This window comes from Protopterus annectens, chromosome 8.part1, assembly GCF_019279795.1.
Source record: "Protopterus annectens isolate FY-2018-M chromosome 8.part1, PAN1.0, whole genome shotgun sequence".
NCBI classification, from domain to species: domain Eukaryota; kingdom Metazoa; phylum Chordata; order Ceratodontiformes; family Protopteridae; genus Protopterus; species Protopterus annectens.
The window spans coordinates 374,069,584-374,091,294 of record NC_056742.1 but is presented as its reverse complement, the minus strand read 5'-3'; the positions used below and the strand labels follow the sequence as shown (position 1 = coordinate 374,091,294).

Here is a 21,711-nt window from a genome sequence, read left to right as displayed (position 1 = left end):
TATAAAGCAACGGGAGCTACTCCTGCATTAACCCTGGTGAATCCCTCCCCTGCATGACTTTTTCCTTTCTAACCAGACTAACATAAATCACCTTTGCAACAGTCTTTAATTATTATCAAAATGTTATCTAGCTAACACAAGCTATCACCCTGTTGCATATATTTAACTACCCTCAAATACCAATTATGAAAAAAATGCTTATGATACTGTATGTCAGTTTATACTGTTACTTAATCCTGTGATATTCATGAAATGCCACTGATGTTAATGTACACTTGTACTTGTACTTGTACTTGTACTTGTACTTGTTTTGCTGCATAAATGTATGTGTTTACTTGCTACTGTTATATGAATGGCTATGTAAATTTTAGTTTTTGGAGCGTTTCTCTCCAGGCCTCCTCTGAAAATGGGCTCACACCCAGATGGACTATCCCGGTAAACAAATGTAAAATAAAAAATAAATAAATAAATAAATTGTATCCTTCGGGAAGTCATCCACCCCTGGTAACTATCATATTGAGAACACACACAAAACAGTCAACCCAGTAGTCAGGAAGTTGGGTCAAACATAGACAGTAATCCAGGCTTTAACCATCAGGTGTCTACAGTAGTGAAGAAATTATTCCATGTTGTGCAATTTATAAACAATGGTATGGCATCTAGGTCCAAGGAGGTCATTGTTCCACTGTATTCAGCATTTATCAGACTTATCATTGAGTACAATGCCCTCTTTGGTATATACCTAAGCAGGCACATTCAACAACTGGAATGTCCACAGAGGTTTCTTACTAAAAGGATACAAGGTGTAACATATCCTGTGCAGACTACCCCAAAGCCCTGTCCTTGTATTCTGTCTCCTATAAGCTGTTAAGGGGAGATCTATGCCTGGCATACAAGGCGCTATCAGTTCCCACCCTGATGGACCTCCTGCATATCCACAAAATAAACAGCACCAGAATTACCTGTTCTAAAGACTTAAACCTTGCCTGGGATATAAATAGGACCTGCTGGAGAGAAAGATATCTATCCCACAGACCACCCCATCTCTGGAACATGCCCCCCATCAATGAGAAGCAGGGTTCCTCCTTAACTCAATTAAAGTGTAACTTAGACAAGTAGATGGATGACAGGGAATTAATTCCTGGTTTGCACCTACATCTCTAAGGGACACAGGCAACTTATAAATGGTTCATCTCCCAGGCTCCTGCTTGTAACTGTTTCATCATTAAAGCCCCTATTTAGACTTATCAAGGGTACCAGAACTTGTCTGAGATTTGGGATGTATGACTAGGCTTAAAAAGGCCCTTGTCATCTTTTGCCTAATAAACATCTATGAACCTATGAACTGTCATATGCCAGAATGTGTAGCACATGTTGGATGTAGACAGGCATATGTTGTAGCACCTACACAAGGTTGTTATCTTTGTGCTTTCAAAGATTCCACTGATAGACGGAACTGGAACACAGGGCAGCACATGCCTGATGTAAGCATGTCACCTGTGGGTGATAATAATGCTGATACACATAAAGTACAGTCAGATGGTACAGTGACACTGTCAACAATGCTAATGTCAGAAGGCATGTACACATCCCATACATATGAAATGATGGTGGAGGGGAAAATCAGACTTCTGGCATCACTTGTGTTTACTGCTGAACTTTTGATCATTGAAAATCCACCTAGGCTACACAGGAGTCACCAAAACCATTGATGGTATATCCATCAGTTGTATTTTCTGTGATGTTTGTGTATCCACTAGAAGATAGGGTTAGTGACCATTAGTCTCACGACTCAAAGTTTTTCGCATATGTGAATAATGAACTGGTATCAGCCAGCAGATGTGCAGGTCAGTCATCCATCCACAGAGAGCCACTGCTCATACAAAGGAAGAGAATGCGAGCACCCTGCAAGGCATGCAGTAGGATATGCAACAGCTGCATGGTCTACAAGGTTACCTATAGCATATGCAGAATGGCTTAGCATATAAGGAAATGAAGCAGTCATGCATGATTAGGTCGGTCGTAATTCACATGGCATCCATTGCTGTGTCCATGATGCAAGTGACAGTTGCCCTGCATTGTACTTCTACAGGATGTAATGGCCATGGCTGTGCAAGGGTCTTGATTTGAGAAAGAAAATGTATGTGAGATGGCACACATTGTTTTGGAAACTGCATTACTATCACCCCTGGCCATAGCAGTCCCAGTATCTGAGTATTGCCATTTTTAAGGTTCTGGCTGATGATCTCATCATGCTCCACTCCTGAGATTCCTGATAAGGAAGCCTGCTTTGATTCCCACAAGTCCACAGTAGCCCTAGGTCCATGTCAGCTGATAGACTACCATGCCTAGTTATGGTGATGATTGGTGTTGTGGACACCACATCAGGTTTTTTGTATATGCTCCCAAAGTTCAGTGCCATTCCTAAGACAGCACACATCAACCCTGGAACTGTTGGGCCATGCAGTACATATACCCAAACTTCATAACATGGCAGTTCCACTCTGGCATTGGAAGAAGTGATCACTGACTTCCCCAAGTTGTTACTCACCTTGATGGCTCCAGCTTCTGACTCCTATTTCCTTTATTCATATTAGAACTTTGCTGCCAACTGCTTCTGCACACTGCAGCACCTGTTCAAATGGTAATGACTGTGCCCTGCCCACCCTCTAGCCTGTGTGGAAAATAGAATGTCTGATGCACCATAAAGCACAACCCGGTTGTGCTAATGCATGCTTCACTTTTATTGTATACTGCCTTTATCATGGTCCATATTACTGGACTAGATGTCACCTCCTTGCGAGTGTCATATGTATATTCCCCTTGATTTTATGTAGGATGGCACATGCCTGCTGACTCATATATGATTTCCCCCATCAACTAGATGGTGGTTGAAGAAATCGTGTTTGCAGAGGTGGTGGTATGTTAGACACTGGCAGACATATCTGCCATGTACTGGGTGATGACGTGCAACGTCATGGCAGTAGCACCAAAAGTAGCCATGGACATGTGCTGTTCATCTGTGGTTACTGCTGTTTCCAGCATATTAGCCAGTGAAGCTCATGTACATCAACAAGTCCTGGTATTCAATCTAGATGAACGTCACCACCCACAGTGCTGGATTTATACATCGCTGAATCATGCCACCATGGATGATTTCAATATTTGCATGCAAGGTGAGTCTCAATTGTATAAAACCACTCATTTTCATTACATTATGTAGTCACTTGAATGAAAGATTATGCCACATATGCATTTGAGACTCCCGTGCCTGTGCATCACTGTTCATTGTGCTGTTTTACTTAACACAATATGCTAAGAAAACCTCCATTAATTAGTAGTGCGGTGATGGTCACGTTCGGACATGTTACTTTTATTGTTTATTAGCTTTTTAACTAGTTTAATCTTGTTTAGTTAAGATATTTAGAAATGGTCCTGTTTTGTTGGTAATGCCATTTTCTGAATCACTTGCTGTGATTCTGATTTTGTTTCTTTTATTTGAATTTATTTTAATAGTTTCATTCATATAGTTTTATTTTATTTGCAGGGCTTTGATTTAGGATGGGAATGTCTCCCTTAGTTTTCCTTTTTCTTTAGGCATGACTGGGACTAAGTTTCTTGAGTGGCTACATTATTGAGTGGGTAATAACAAGTGCAGTGTAATAATAAATGCATGGTTACAGACACTGAGTAGTGATAATAAATAAACTCAGTGGAACTACATGGCCTGGTCAGTATTATTCATCATACACCTTTATCAGTGTTTGAGCCCTGTGTGTGTGCGTGTGTGTGTGTGTGTGTGTGTGTGTGTGTGTGTGTGCGTGTGTGTGTGTGTGTGTGACACACACACACACACACACACACACACACACACACACACACACACACACACGCATGCTCACATGCCCACACACACACACACACACACACACACACACACACATATATATGTATATATAAAGAAAGAGAGAGAGAGAGTAAAGGTGCATAAACAGGATCAAGAAAGGTAACGTGAATGTTTGTTTGTCTTTTCAGCTTTTCCCGGTTAGGGGTCGCCACAGAGGACCTCCAGTCCGCTAATGATTGGCAGTCGATTTTTATGGTGCCGAGTTGCCAGCCCGATGCCCAACCTTCAGCGAAGGCACACCCATTCACACATGTCTTTCGGGGGCCACTCGACCGTGGGGAGGACATGCAGACTCCACACAGAAGGCACTCCAGTCGAGAATCGAACAGGAGAACCTCTTGTACGTGAGTAAAATGAAAAAAAAACTGAAGAAAGCAGCTGATGATAATCTGATAAAAGCACTATATCTCAAAAGCTGAAGGTTTAAATAAACTGAAAAGTGAAGATATGTGCAAATATGAACTTTTAAAACTAGATTACACATTTTTTGAAGCAAAACAGTACAGGCAGCAAAACAGCCTTAGGAATTTCACAAATAAATACAAAAGTGTTGCAAAATGAACAGCTGAGCATAAGTTCCACAAACTGATAGTGCTGACATGAGAAATTGCCCTGCTAATCTGAAAAGTAATCTCATAGAGGAAAAAGAAAGGGTATAATACTACATAAGTAACATGCTAGACACTCTCCTTATTTTGTTTGTGAGATTTCTCTGGCTTTTTCTGTGAAGTCAGATAAACCAGTTATTTTCACCATTCCAGTTGTTTACATTTTGGAGAAGTGTGTTAAAATGTGCTAGCCATTTCCATTTGCTCTGGTAAGGCCACTTAATATATCACATTTTTTGCCCTCCAACATCCAACATCATTCCAGTCATTACTCATCTGACTTAGAGTACATGTAGAATGGTTCCAAGAAGCACTGAAGTACCTGACCCTCTACAGAAAAGAGAGCATTAGCATTCCCTTTTGGGCATGAACTAATGGAAGTCTGCCTTCTGGCAGTATGCCAGCTGTGGTTCAAAGCATTGCTGCGTGTGCTGTAACTAACACATCACTTTATGTATTGTTTGACCAGTTTCTTGACTCACTTCCCATTTCAGAAGTCTAATACGACACGGTTATAAGCTTTAGAATAAACCTGTTGTCACACAACATCTGATAAGGTCAGGCAGCATTCTTACCTTTGAATTTCTCAGGAGCGCTCTTGCCATACAGAGTAGCTGGCGTTCGCCTACTGAAAAGTTTTCTCCATTTTCAATCACTTCAGAATCTAGTTTCCTTGGTAACTTTGATATCTGTGTAAGGAAAAGAAAAAAAATAAAAAAAATCTTTGTTTGGCAATTTCAGCTGAGTTGCAGGAAAATAAATTAAAGCAGACAGAACATTATTGCTCTTGGCTGCTCAATTTATTATGTTTGTTGCTGGATTATTTTGCAGTTGGAAAATACATTAAAAATTCATTTTTTCCCAAAAATTAAACTGCACTTTATATTGCAGATGAAGTGCTGATGAATAGTAGACAAATCCAATATATAACTGTCTGCATCATTAAGCATAATACTCAGCATGCCTTCAGTTTCACAAAAAAGAGTTTTTAATGTGTTGCCTAGACAAGATACCAAATTGCATAAATGCATTTGTTTGTATGCTTGCTAATGGTTCTCTCTCTGATCCTTTCTTTCATACCCTGGCTCCTTGTTGGCTGTTGTGTCATCTATGTCTTTTACAACTATTCCATTATTTATCTTAACACATTCAATGTATGTGTGGTTTATAAAGGCATCATTATAACTTAAAAAGGGTGATGCAAGCTGACATTTGCTAAGTTTCAGATCTGCCATCTTACAGTTATTTTCCATTTTGCTGGGGTTCTCCTCTGACTACTGACTGTTCCTTCTGGCCATTCTATTGACCCATTCATTCCTCCAGGGGTGAAAGCACTATGCTGTGTTCTTTAAGGTAGGGACAAGGGGTGAGCAGACTGAGTCTGATGGCAAGGGGTGAGCAGACTGTGTCTGATAACATCACCCATATGAGGGACTGGAATTTTTCACTTACACCTCTACACTCCAGCTGCACATGCCACCCGTATCCTCATGGGCTGCTGTAGAATGGGGCTCTGTTGCAAGTGGGTGTCATCCTTCTGCAAGAGGCATTCCACAATCAGCACAACCGCTCCTCCTCTTGAAAAGCAGGTGAATCAGGTGTTCTTTGTTCTCCACCAGGGATTACACTTGAAGTATATTCTCAGGACATAAATTCCTTAGCCTATCCCTAAGAGAGAGAGTAAAGCAAGCTGTGTTTCATTCAATGATTGAAGATACACTAGTGTTGATGTGCATGGGTTGTCTGCCTGTACAGCCTGTGATGTAATGTCCCCATCTACTTGACTTTGTGATCCAGTGTCACTTCCTGCAGAGTTATGTATCTGCTGTGGGATGCACCAGCCTGCCATTAAACTTGGCAACTGTCCACCTCTGTCCTCAGGGTGTCTCATGAATATAATAACATTATTATCGTCAGCAGTCATTCTGCTGTTGACATCTTCCACCTGTATTGGTGAACTGGAAGTGCTTCTTCCTGCAGCTGACCCTCTGAAGAGTTAAATTTAAAGCAGTGCTGACTCAATGGAGTAAACTACTGAACAATGTGTAAGGAGTTGAGAAGGACACTTATGCACATTCACTTCAGTTTCACACTTGGCAGAAATGGAGAGTACACTCATTGATTGTAAATATCATGTATTACATGTAAGCAGCTACACTCTGCAGTCATCCTGTTACTGTGAATATGCTATGTCAGATGCCCTAACCTTCCTGAACACATATCTGTAGAAGTGGTTGTAGATGGTTGCTGCTATTGTTCACACCAGCTCTGAATATGCCAATACCATCCTCATCAGTGTTATAGCCATCTCACTGTATGGGGAGTGGTGGGCCTTCCTCGTTGGATGTTAAAGTGATAAGTATGGCAGGTCCTCCAACAGTACTGCTATGGGCAATTGTATGGCGTCTTGCCTTTTCTCCTTTATGTCCTGACATACTGTTGGCCTTTTTTCCTCCACTGCTTCAATATGTGGTTCTTCCCCCCACCAACAGCATTTATATCCATAATCACCTGATTCCACACCTTTACATTCTCATCTTGTTTTGGCCCCCTTTTAACAAATGTTCTAGCACTTGTGATAGAGCCTAAGGGTCCCCATGAGAACACAGTTCTCCTCAGGGCAGAATTTGTCTTTTCTCTGTCTTTATCACTGATGCTGCATCATGCTTTAATCTGGAACAACATATATGAGTAACCCAAATGAAACGTAATTTAACAAAATTAAACACGCTCATCACCCCTGCAACAAAGGACATGAAAGCATTTCTGACTTCCTTACACATGCATCCCTTTTTAAACCATGACTGCAGTGTCATCAAGAAAGAAGTCTCAACATCTTAAAATCACTCTCAGTCTGAGTACAGGATACCTAATAATGTAACATCAATACAGTGAAGTACAAATCAACTAAACAATATTCTTTTCAGCTTTTTTACTTCTAACCTACACAGCATGATCCAGAAATGACAACAAAAAAGAAATTACAAGCTTTTATCATTTCCATTGCTATCATATTTTATTCCATTAGATCTGTACACAATGAAATATTCAGCGACCTCTCACCCATGTAAATAGCACTGCCATGAATGCTCAACTTCAAGAATTGACACTTGAAATTCACAACTCCTGATATTCACTATCAATGCTGTTGTTACCAACAACGTACATTGATTACTTATAATATTCACTGTCACTTTTACAATGCAATCGATAAACCTAATATGACAAAAACATCAGTTCAACAGGTAAAACTCCTATATGGCTACATAGGTTGGGTATGGTGATGTCACATCTCAGAGGGTGTGGTTCCCACCATCTGAGTTACAGGTCTGCAGTTAATTTCCTCACTTTGATTCTGGCACTTCTAAAGGTGGCAGCACCTCTTAAGGTATGAGGCTGAGCTTCAAGTGTGGTGGCCGACACTGAGTGGAAGAAGGTTGACATCTGGCAGGGGCTGGGTGAGCACCTATCATCCCTAACAAGAATCATTCACTCTGGGCCCCAGTGTCAGAACAGGCATGATGACTTGCCTGACAAGCTGGGCAAGTGGATTGTTCAAGTTAGAGAGAGAAGCCAAGAGTTCAACAGTAAATATGTTAATATTTCAATTTTTTTCATCTTAATTCACATAGGTTATAAAAAGTATAATATTATGAAAGCACATTACATAAATGCAGCTAAATGCAAGAATAAATGTATGTGTGAATGCAAAGATGTATGTATATATCAGCAAAATGGTATAAGTAAACAGAAACATATGGGCAAACAGAATATCATGTGCATACAAATATGGTGTATTAATGTTTATGTACAGATATAAATGTGTGTATAAATACATATGTACATCCATGAATAAACACTATATGTGAAAGTGACACCCCGACCCCATGTGCAAAATGGGAAAAGGGATTGAGGATGGATGGATGGATATATATGTGTATATGTGCATGTATGTATGTGTGTATTTATACAGAAACAGATATGAATATGCATAGGACAGCTTTTAAATGGGCATGTTGCTCTACATAGGCCGTAAACTATTTATTACTATAACAATTTTATAAGATAGGCATTCTTTCCAGAATACAAACTGCACATATAAGATGGCTGACCAGAGTTAAGCACAACCTAGGAGAGTGGGGTTGGGGGTGGGGTAAGCAGTAACTGAATAACCTGCAACAGAGGTTAGTGAAGAATTTACTTTTCAATGTCCTACTTTCAGTATTTGAAAACATGATATTACTTAAACATGCAGGTAAATTATTCAAGGCATAGTGCAAAACAGGCAGTTAAGTTAGAATGGAAAGCTCTGCAAAGGATTAAGGATGTACCCATCCGCAAAGCAGATAATCTGTAGACAGACAAAAATTGTTACAAATTGAATACATTTGTAATATCTTTCTGCTTTAACTTGCAGTAAACAAAGTTAGGAATAACTTTTAATACACAGAAATATTTTCTAATACTGCTGGATTCACTGTAGGTTTGTAAAGAAATTTGGTGCTTTCCTGATTAATAAATGTAAGCATAGAAGGGAGCTATACATGCACATATGTGACAGGTAAGCAGCCACATACCCTTTTTTAAGCTGCTGAAGAGGAAATTCAGTATACTAGTTCTTTTAACTTTTGGTGACACAAAGCTTACTGACAGCTCTGGCAAATGTTCTCTTGATACACCTCAGCACTTTTTTGAACACCTCACAGAATGCCTTTTTAGATATCTCCAGATCACCTGAACTGTCACAGACAGTGTATCTTTTACCTTCTAAGTTAGCCTAAGTATTATTATTCATTGCAATCCAATGTCTCCTGTTTCTTCCCAATGTAATGTCATCTAAAATTTTCACTACAATCCAATGTCTCCTGTTTCTTCCCAATGTAGTATCATCTAAAATTTTCACTATAAGTGATTTTGGATACTCTCGTTTCAATTAAATCATTGTTCTGGTTGCTTCTTAAAACAACTGTTATGAATTTCCACCTTATCTCTTTCCTTTAAATTAGAAGCAGTCTAGGTATTTACTTCATAGCAGAATTTTTGACTTCACCGTTTGTGTTTCAGTCTGCCTTGTTCCTGACCCGTGTTGGATTTAGGCATTTGACCTTTAAGTTTATGACTGAGCAATAACTCTGCAGGTGGACCCATCACTACCATGCAGGGAACTGTTTCTATATTCCAGCAAAACAAAGTGACAGTCTATGCTACAGCAGTGCAAACTCTACAAGTCCTTCATGGCTTAGGTCACTTTTTTCACCCTGACCATACAAATATGCATAATTAGGACAGAGTGATATGTTTGAACTCTTATTTCTAAGATCAACTGTCATATTCTGCACTTGCATACTGCTAACCATTGTATGACATGACAAAATTAGGAAATCAGTGCCTTCCAAATATCCACTTAAATGCACAGATCAGAACTTGATTTTTAGTATAATTTTTCACAACTTCAGAAAACAGCAAAAGTAATTGACACACATCAAATAAACATTCCCTTGATACCGGAAAAGATCTTTACCAGCCTTAGAACACGGTCTTTCTATGACTGAAATTAACATTAATAGCTTTCTTGGATAATTATGGTCATACAAATTTTTCTATTTGCATTTACCTGCCTGGCCAAAACAACACACCATCTATACTTGATTACTTCCAAATGAGGGTCATATACTCTTTAAAACATTTCTTTCTGCAACTGATTTGGGACTTTTGGCTCATTTGCTATAAACAAAAAACATACCATCCATCTTACCTCCTCTTTAGTTGAAAATTAAGACTGAATTTCTTTAGGTAAACTATTATTTTACCCTTCACAGATACTTCTTTCAGCACTCTTATTTCGATAAGTACATTTTTGAAACTCAGCTTTGTTTTTTTGTTACTGGCAATTGTATAAACCAGTCATCTTTCAGTTCATCTCCCAGCATATCTACCTTCTGCTATTTTAAGTATGAATGACTCAGCATATTAGCTATATATAAATTGGTGGCGTTTTGACATAACTATTTCTACAACCATAACTGCATGCATAGCAACCCATGTGGTACCTTATGCAATGCCTTCTGAAAACAATGTGTAATAGCTTAGGGAGACTCTCAGTTTAAAGCTTTTTTTTCTGTAAACTGACTGCTGAAACTTATCCACACAATCATAAGTAATTAGTCCGATCTTATCTTATATTTCAAGCAGTTAGTAAATATTCTTGAGTAATATGCATCTGGTTTGTTGCCTGCAAACATTCTCAAATAACATCCAGACTAAAGAATAAGAGTGTCACAGAGAATAAAACACACCATAAAAACAGCAAGAAAGACATAGCCTCTGTCACCCCTTCTTTGTTTATTATGTTCACTGCAGTTTCTGGCCTTTCTGCAATGTCTTTTTGTAGATACGTGTACATGCGTGTGCTTCTGTCTTCATTTTGGATCTCTGTTTGTTTTTCTCTCATTGCTTTCTGTTGAATTACTTCAACATGTTTTGTTACTCTCTCTCTCTCATTGACTCTCTTGGTCTACAATATTTATTTTCTCCATATGGATGCTCACCTTTTGCATGGTCTGCACTATGTAACAAAATGATTATTTTTCTTACACTTCATTTACTCTTTTCCTTGGTCTGGGCACTGAATCTTTTGAGGCACATTTCTGCCCCAATATCTGTACTGAGTTCTGCAACTCTCTCTCTCTCTCTCTCTCTTATCTCTTTATATATATCTAAGTATCTATCTATTTATCTACCTATCTATCTATCTATCTATCTTATCTATCTATCTATCTATCTATCTATCTATCTATCTATCTATCTATCTATCTGTGTATCTATCTGTCCATATACCCTGGTGCAGTAACAACATTATTGCCTCACAACAAGAGGTTCCCTGGTTCGATTCTCAGCTGGTATGCCTTCTGAGCAGAATCTGCATGCCCTCCCTGTGTTCATGTGAGTTTCCCCTGGGACCTCCAGTTTCCTCCCACATTTCAAAGACATGCAATAGGTGGATTGGACCTCTAAAATGGGCATTGCTGTGAGTGTGTGTTTGACTGTGTGGTATGAAAGAATGGCCATGGCAGAGCTAGCCACCATGAATCCTGGCTCTGGATGATTGTCACGGTTGAAGTGACAGCTCTACCCCATGTGCAAAAATTGGAAAAGGAATTGTGGATGGATGTATATACAGAGATATGTGTGTGTGTTTGTGTGTGTATATATATATATATATATATATATATATATATATATATATATATATATATATATTCAGTGGCATTTACTCATGCTAACTTCCTTCTCGCATGTTTTAAACCTTCTGTGCTTCTTAGCTTATTAATTTTTTCTTCATCTTTCTATCTGTTATTCTGAAATATCAAAAGATCTGACACTAAGCACAAGGAAGCAGCCACATAATTTTGTTCACGAATATTGCATAAAGCTTTACTTCCCGGATGTTATTTCTGGTCTGCTGCCCATCTAGCACCCACACTTTGAACTAGTAATGAACCAGTAATGCTTTCCAATGGGAAATCATCTTCCAAAGCTAAAGTGAGTCTCATCTTATTCTGCATCTGCAACTGTAAAAGACAGGCTAGCCATCAGCGTTCATATCAGAAAAGTACTGACTGTAAGTAGGGGCTATAGAATGACACCCCCCCCCAATTTATCCTTGGTTTCATTCCCTCTCTCTCTCTCTCTCTCTCTCTTTGTGCTGCTAACACAGTTTAATGGATCTTAGCCCTTGATATGTTTGGTTGAAGTCCTGTGTTAGCATGGCTGCAGAATATAACATGTCATATTATGTCATATTATGAGATGAGCCAGAATAGCATGTCATATTATGAGCCAGGATGTACACCAGCATTGACAGTATTATCTAGGAGACAGGTAGTGTACATTTCTTGGAGAAAAATATAGCACAGATCAGACCAAGGCTTTACCTAGCTGAAGAAGCAGGCTGACTGGAAAGACAATTGGTAGAGAAAGTAAGACATGATAAAGAACAAAAACAGAAGTTATCAAAAGTTGTCAAAAACATGGATATGGTAAAGAAAGATTTGATATGGTACAATATTTATGCAGTAAAGAAAGCTAAGCTAATCAGTATGAACAATACAGCTTGTAAAATATTTGAAGAGAAATACAGGCAAAGACAAAGCAGATATGGTAAATTTCAATGTAAAAATTAAAATTACAAAGTGGGAATATAATTAATAAAAAGAAGTTTAAATTAAGTTGAAATTAAACAAATGGAAATCAAAGTGATAGACTAAGTGAAAAGTGAAGGATTAGTGTGCAAACGTCAACACAGTAAATACCACAACATGATGGGCAGTGAATCTCCAGGGGGACCTGCAGATGGAGCTGAATACAGTTGAAGAAGCTATATGACAGGACAATGCCCTGGAACCTTCTGTAGGAAACTCACATGAAAGTCCAGTTAGACTTACACAACAAGGGAAGGTGCAGGAAACAGCTGAAACTCTGACACAGGCAATATCGCAACATAATGGACCAATGAGACTCCAGGTGGAGGAGCAGTAGATAGAACATGATGAAACTGAAGCAGATATGCCACATAGTGGTGTTCTAGGACCTTCTGTAGGAGACTCGTATGGAAGTCTAGTTAGAATTGCACAGCAAGGGAAAGAACAGGAAACATAGAGCAAAGAGTATATTGCCAGTCTAGAAGAGAATGACCTAAGTGAAGATCTGGTTGATTTAATAGAACTGGGCAAATGTATTAAGATAGATGACAGAAATGGATTACAAAAAGTGAATAAGAATTAAAATTTTAGAAGACTGGTAACGTGGATAAACACAATAATTGGGACTATTAAGAGAAACTTGTGATATAAAAGAAACCAATAGAATATACAACAGTGCAGCGTTACTAATAACAGATGATGCGTTACCATAAAAATGTGCAATAACAAAGGAAGGGAAGAGAACAAGTAGATGGCCACCACAGAAGTATCAAATATAGAAAACTACAAAGCAACTGGGATAAGACTCTGACAGTTAACATAGAGAACAAAGCAATGAGCTTTTAAAGAGTTTCAGTCCCTCAACCTTAATTTGCATATTGTTTGACCTTGAATAAGTCACTTAACCAGACAGTGGTTTGGGCAACTGGGACTTTGGCCTAGGTTCCTTAATAGTCTCCTGGATTGCGTTCCTAGTAACTACCTATTAATCTTATATATATATATATATATATATATATATATATATATATATACATATACATATAGATATATATAGAGAGAGATAGTATTAGTACATATAATGCCACCTTACTAAGGAATACAATTAACCAACAAACTGTATCACTGTTTGAAGAATACTGAAGAAGGAACAAGTCATTAAAAATTCTTAGATGTGCTAAAAGCAACATGCGATATCAAAACAGATCGGGATTTACCATGCACTATTTCCAATAATAAATTAAAAACATCTATACAAGCAGAAAAACTTAAAAAGTATGCAGACTTTTATAAAGCAACAATATTAAACAAGCAATTCATTCATGACCCAAAATAGTTTACAGAGAATTGGGGAAAAAGCAGAAGTAATAGTAACTCCACATAAATTTAAAAAAGAAATGGTACATTTTAGAGAATTATTTAGGATGACTCAGTTGAACCTCTCCCAATCCCATATCTCTCGATAAACAAAGGCATGTGGTAAGCTCAGTGATCTTATATAGAGTCTACGTTCAACAGTGTCTTCATCAGACCTTGTCTTTAGCATCTACTGTGAGATACGCTGTTTCATGCAGATGCTAATAATCTGACAGGCCCATGGGGTCTGGTGTATGTTTCTATGGGATGGAATGACTTAGGCAGTCTTCCTTTTATGGAAAAGCCAAGGAACAAATCCTGTATGCCCATGTTCTGTGAGGAGGGCTCTTATGTCAGTTAGCTTAGGACCTGGTCAATAGCTTCATTAGAAGAAAGTAGGCCTGCATTTGTGTAAGGCTATGTTCATACTTTCCTGTTTTTGACCTGGCCAACCTTAAACAAGGAAAAGGCCTCCTTGGAATTTAGTGAAGGATCTCAATATCACTAATCTTGCTTCTGTCAGTTTTGTCAAAGTGACCCCCTAAAGATGACTTCACTATGCACCCATTGCAATTCTTACTCCAGCCTGGAAGTGGCATGGGGCAGTTCTTTCACTTGTTCCTGTTGTAGAAAACCATCACCTCTAGTTCTGTTCATGTTTGGACACCATCTGTAGCACTTCACTCCTCCCCCAGAAAATTCTACTGATCAATGAATGGCGGTGGAGCTTTCAGGACTGACCAATATTCTACTGCTCAGAGGCCACAGAATCTGTCTGGTTGTTGCAGAAGAGGCAGAGTAGATCTGTAACAAAGGTACAGTAATGGGACAGTTGCCCCTGGCATAAGCCATTAGGGGGTATGATTGACAGTGCCAGACTTTACTTCAATAGCTGTGGGTGATATTGTATCTTCTTAAATGAAAGCAATATGCAAGTTAGCATATTAAGAACTGCTGTACTACGGAGAGTATGTAACACATCAAGGGCCAGTTTGTGAAGACCCCTCCTTTTTTTATTCGCATCTTCAGAAGACCATTTGGTCCTCAATTTGCCAGTCTAGATGGAGGTCCAAGGCACCACTTGACATAGCTAGGACACTGGTGTAGATAATCTTCTTGGTCCTGTAGGGGATAGAATACTTCCATTCGGTTCTGGACCTCACCAACTTCAGTTAATTTATCTGATTATGTTTTGGTGGCTATCCAGGAAGGAATTATACTACCACTTATGCATGGCATCTGGATGACATTCCTTGGTATAATAGATGCCTTTTGTCACATCAACATTTGGAGTCCAAACAGGAGACTTTTGTGCTTCAGTCTTGGTGGGCATCACTTCCAGGGCAAAGCACTACTATTTGAAGTTTGCTCAGGTCCCAGATCTTTTATAAAAATGTGGTCATGCTGGTCAAACCCTTGCCAGAGAAAGGTCTGTTGGTGCAACCTTACTTGGATGACTGACTCCTGGTTGCCCATTCCTGTGACTTTCTAGAAATAGCCTTTAATCAGGTGCTGTACTGGTTGCAGGGACAGATGAAATGCTTTAGTGAGTAGAGCTTGACACTCTCCTATGATAGTTATACCTGCCTTTGGAGCTGGACCAGAAGGTTATGATTACTGCATGAGTGAGGACTCTAAGATGGCCCAAGTTAAGAAAGTGCTATACTTTCTGAGACTTACAGATTGAGCTTCATGGTAAGTTTACACACACGGGGATATGGATGTTGGAAAATGGACTGTGTCGTCAGTGGCTTTAGTGCCACCATGCACACATGAACACTTTTTCACATAGGACTTTTATCATAGGCTTTGGAGTGGTAGAATATTCCCAACACCCTTTTCATGGATCTTCTCTTCCTGCTACCAAACTAGGCCTGTCAATTTTATTGACAGCTAATTTATTGAGACCAAACAGATCAAAGTTAATTGTAAGCAAAAAAAAAAATCCATAGATTGGGAGATTGGATCTCTGTGCATAGAACTGTTCCCTCTTCATCTGTGATAGTTATGGATCATGCAGGACTTGACATATCTGCTAGTCGGCTCCCTATTGCTTTGTCATAGACGCAGGTTGTCAAATGTGTCTTTGTCGAACTGAAAAGTGCAAAAAGCCTAAACAGTGAAGTGACTTTTGCTACTTTGTCGTTTGTGGCACTGTAGTGCGATCTCGGAGTTGGTATATTTAAGTAGGGAGGGTGTGGGGGCAAAGCCCCCTACATTATGTAATGTTTTACAGTTTTTTTTTTTTTTGTTTGGAACAGCGATTTTTTTCCCTTGGAAAAAAAGCGCTGTTCTGAAGTTTCGATGCTGTAAGCTTTCGCTTACATGGGGTCGATTATGTGTCGATCGCTCTTCTGAGCATGCAATATCATAATTTAGACCCTGTTAGTCAACCACTGCAACCACTGCTACACTTGATGACCAAAACTCATTTATATAGTTCTTGATTAATTGTTCCCTGAATAAATGAGCCAAACCTGCCTAACCTGTTACACAGTCAGAGTGGACTTTTCAATTGTGAGATGTGGAGCTCATCTATACTTCCACAAAGAATAGTGAGCATAGCCCCTCTTGTGAGAGGCTGCACCCCTAGTAGGTGAAGTTATATGTGCTGCTTTTAGCTCTGAAGACCTTGGAAAAATAATTGCTACTAGGGCTATTTATGATTGGATCAGGCAACCAGACCATCATGTTGTATCCATGCAAACAATGACTGCACCCCTTCAACAGGGACTTGATGCTGACATGTCATTTGACCACTGATAGGCATCTCTGTCTCAGCAGTTCCCTTCCTATGGGTAGCTGAAAGAGTTGCCATATGCCCTGAGATGCATTGCTGGCTGGCTGCTGCTAAAGTTCCAGATTCTGAGGCTATCAATTGTTATGTTCTGTTCAAAGTGACAACTCCAAATATTACATTTTTTGCTTTCAAAAAAATGTAGTTCTCCTCCTCTTCTATGTAGATGTGCAGGGCAAGGGTAGAAGGGTACAATGTGGACACATTCTCTAGTCTTTGGTATGGAAGCCTCATCATTTATCTTCAACGCATGTGGTGACTTTACATTTCGTCATAAAGTGGAGGGAAATAAAAACAAAACTTATTTCATGCTTATGGTTTCTGGCTGTACAGAAAACTCTCTTAGTTCTAGTCAAGAATGCCCCCCATGGTTGTATGAAAACTGTCCACCTTAGGGTCAGGATCCTGATGTATTCTCCCTTATTCTTCTCTGCTTGCCAGGTGGGGGTGTTTCAGGTGGCTGACATCAGAAATCTCACACTTAGAAGGTGTATGCTACTAAGTGGGAATGTTTCTTATTTTGTTTGGATGGGTACACTGCTGCAGTTGTTTATTTTGCAGGGGATTTTGACATATCTTAGGCACCTATAGACTTAAGACTGAGTTATTCTATGATCTGGATGCATGTGTCAGCCGTCTCTGCACATAATGACACTATACAGAATCAAACTGTGTCCCAGTACCTGCTGACCATGCAGATCTCCACTGTCCTTTAATAAATCACTTCCCTCTGGAGCTTGAACTTAGCGCTTAACAAGCTTACTTACTATTTAAGACAGTAGCATTGGATATCTTTTTGTGCAAATGTCTCTTCCTAGTTCTTATCACCTCAATGAAACACATCTCAGACCTTCACCCCTTTCTAGTTAGGAATCATATTGGGTTTTCCACAAGTCCCTTACAATGAACCCATGTTTCTACCCAAAGAGGATTCTGAAGCATACCTCTCAACCTCTTAGCACAGGTAAATTGGGCAAACACAAAAATAATGGAGGATAAAAGCCCCAAAATAGGGACAGATTTTAAATGTTGCTCTTGTAAACTTCGAAAGCTGTTAGAATAATAGTTTATTTTTTGTTGACATGCATTTTCTGAAGGCCATGAAATCTGAAACTCAAATGGCTGTGATTATTTAGTCACTTCAATTCCTGACAGTTTGCCAGAAAATCACACATTTTATAAGGATCAGACCAAAAATATGAGGCAACAATCTGGACATTCTGCGAAAAAATGGAAAGTTAAGAGATATGTTCTATAGACTTCCCTGAGCCAACCTATTAACATCTGTCTTCAACAACTGCAGAGCTACACCCACAACTCTGTTAATTTAAATAACCAGATCAAAGGTATTTGCATCTTAAAGAAAGAAATCTTTACTTGTACTAAATTGGTGTAGAAAGGCTGGTTTTCTCTGCTTTCAGTAAAACAATTTCCTTTTTTTGCAATGTACTGGTGTGCTCAGTGTACTGAGTTTGGATCATCTGACTACCAGATTTCACCCTTATTATAAACAGCAGTTAATTGCTGTTTAATTAACTTTCCATGCAGCCATATATTTGTACTTTATTCACTGCTAATGAGATAAGTGGACCTGATTTCAGTGTTCTAGAATATTATATTTTTTCTAGGAACCATGACATATATTAGCGCAGTGCAAATAAATTATTTTATTTTTGCTGGGTTTGGTTTACAGTGGAGTTGATTATGTAGGATTTATTTTAGTTCTGTATAATAAGCAATGAATAATGATACAGATGTGTACATTAGAATTTGTTTTTGAATCTCTTAACTTATGAAGCACACACAGGTTCTGTTTGGTTGACGATGGAATTGTAACAAATACTGATAATGTGATTTTCATTTTTTAATGTACATTATCTTGAGATGTCTAGCATTATGGGATGACTAATAATTTGCATGTGCAGTAACAATATAACTAGTTAACCATTTTACTGGGAATAAAATATCCACATCAGATCATAGTAGGATGGAGAAGACACAAAACGTGTTTCTGCTGGGGGCAAGCCCCCATCCTCAAGCACACACAGTGCCTGCACTTATTTTATATTCGATTCCAAAACAGACACACATTGGAAAAAAGAAAAATGTTTTGGTATCAGGAAAAGATTCTTTTCCTTGCTCCTGTATGTGATGGATTAATAACAGTAATATGTCATTCTTAAATTGCAGTACTTGAAACAGTCTTATTCAAGCATCTGTTTTGTGAAAATGTCACTATCCATTTTGTCCATTTATCTACTTTTTGCTGAAGAGTACTTTAATTCCATTTCAGTTTTATGGAAATCTTATAATAATATAATTAATAATTTGTTTTATAATAAATCCTGATGAATATGAACATACATTAAAAGCAAAGAGTATATAAACATTTAACATTTTTATCCCTGAATCTCAATGTATACTTGAGTTTTACACAGATAACTACTATTTTTGGAACTGTACAGTTCATCTGCAACACATAGGTGCCGTTTATATTGGTCGTGGTGGTGCAGCGGTTAGTGTTGTTGCCTCACAGCAAGAGGTTCACCTGTTTGATTCTCGGTGGGACCACCTTCTCTGAGATGTCTACCCTGTGGTTGAGTGAGTTTTAAAGACATGCAGTAGATGCGTGTGTGTGTGTGTGTGTGTGTGTGTGTGTGCGCACCTTCTGTAAAGGTTGGGCACCAGGCTGGCAACTCGACACTGTAAAAACTCCACTGCCAATCAATCTGCGGACTGGTGATCTGCTGGGGCGACCCCTAATGAGAGAAGCCGAAAAACATAGGTTTTATATCAACAGCAAGTTATAACAACATGACTGTTAGCAAGTAATACTTTAATGTTTTAAAATAAGATGAATGTATATACCAGAGTAAGTTGAACACAGTAGAAATTTAGCATAAGTTAATATTAATTTGCAGAAATAGACTTTGCATGGCATCCACATTACACAAAATGTTAGAAAGAAAGCTGGATATGAGATTTTTGGAGATGTACACTAGGTGGAGCAAAGGAAACAGAGCAGAGAACCCCAAAAAGTAATATGCATGAGGGCGGAGTGTCTATAACTTTCAGCTGTAGTTCTGAAGACTTCTAGTCACATAAGCAATAAAAAGAAGACTATGCCATTAACAGAGCAAATGAATAACCTTTCAGCAGGTTAGAATACAGGCAAAATAAAATGAATACAACAAAAAATACATAAAAGTCAAAGAAAAAAATGTATCTGAAAAAAGTTATTTGGATGAAGTGGAATTCAGACAAAGCAGTAGATGAAAAAGATGGACATTTTTAAGCAAATATACAGTATGTTTAGTGGTATAGCGTAAATATTTGGCTATATTATGCAGAGCTGTAATAAAAGCAGGCCTAAAGCAGTAACTGCCTCTGGTTGTAAGCTATGAGCGGCCATGATTGTCAGATGCCAGTGGTACAGGAGTACAGTAGCGGGACTGCTTTATGAAGAACTTGTCAGAGATTTGGGTTGCACGGCTAGGCTTAAAAAGGCCCTTGTTGTATTTAGCCTAGTAAACACCTATGAACCTATGAACCCATGAAGCCACAAGGATATTGCAGTTTCATAAATGAATGCCAGCACTACATTTGCAGTCATGGTTTGCTACAGTTTCAGACCAGAAAAAGAGTGTTTTGTTTGATTAGACCAGATTCATTAACACTTACATTAAGTGTACACTATCTGTATTCAAGAACATCCCTACCACATTTTTTGCAATTTCTAGTTATTCAGAAAGACTATACAAAGTGTGCATGTAGTCTACACTCTGTGGTAACCTTTATGAATCCCCTTCAATATTTAAGGCTGCAAGAAAATCAGTAAAAAATAAAATTAGAAGGAAGAAGGCGTGGGTTATGCTTGTGTTGTGTGTTCACTCATAACAGTGTACACTTGGTGTAGACATTGATGAATCCCAGGGATTGTTTTTTTTTTGAGTTGACTAGGAAGTCAGTTTGGGTAACTGCACAGGGTGCCATATGACCTAGTTATGGTTCTGATATTATGGATGGCAAAACTGGATATTGTGATCAAATGTGAGGTAGTATTTGAATGCATTGCAATATTACACTTAAGAATTTATAAGAATAAAAGCAAGGGATGTAAGTAAGGGGAACTCATTTTTTTTTAAAGCATGATCTGTCAAGAAACACCAAAAAACAGGAAATTAGGAAAGCTATAGATATTATTTCACAAAATAATACTCCAGTCTGGAATAGTATCATTGAGATTGTGTAGAAGAAGTTTGTATTTATTTCTTCATTTTGGGCAAAGAAATCAGTCTGTTACCTAAACCATAGTACGACAAGATAAATTGTTCAATGTTATTCCTGCCCTCAGTAATTCAACCCTCTGGTAAGTATCAGAGTCAGATCTACTGCTATCCCTTCTGTTGTTGGCCTCATTACATTTGGTATTCTGAGACAGTGTAGGAACTGCCTAATACACAACAACAGCCACCATCTACTACTGCACCCCAGTATGTCATGATTTGGGGGAGGTATAATTATCTATATGTGCAGGAGGCCACCCCTCTCAATTATACACATGGTTAATAAACAGCACAAAATAATATCCAAAAAAATGATACTAAACCAGCATACACTGAAAAACAATCACTCGCAAGCATCCAAGAATCAGAACTCAAGATTCTCATCAGCAATCTGCTAACACAACCGCACCATACTTGTGCAACTAAATGAGTCATCAGGCTGCAGACTGAAAACCTTCCACTGCCACTAAGCCTGTAGCTCCTAGTAGAAATGTCATAGTAATCGGTGATGTTATTGTTGGGCACACTAATTCTACATACACTAGACTGGACAAAG

The 21,711-nt window shown here is 38.6% G+C and overlaps 1 protein-coding gene across 1 annotated transcript in view; it reads right to left on the bottom strand.

The window, feature by feature from the left end:
• ABCC12 (ATP binding cassette subfamily C member 12) overlaps nucleotides 1–21,711 on the bottom strand; it is a 1,155,696-nt gene that overhangs the window by 32,473 nt on the left and 1,101,512 nt on the right. The window contains exon 29 of the mRNA XM_044081948.1: nucleotides 5,091–5,204. Coding sequence (XP_043937883.1) covers nucleotides 5,091–5,204 — 114 coding nt within the window. The remainder of the gene's footprint in view (nucleotides 1–5,090; nucleotides 5,205–21,711) is intronic.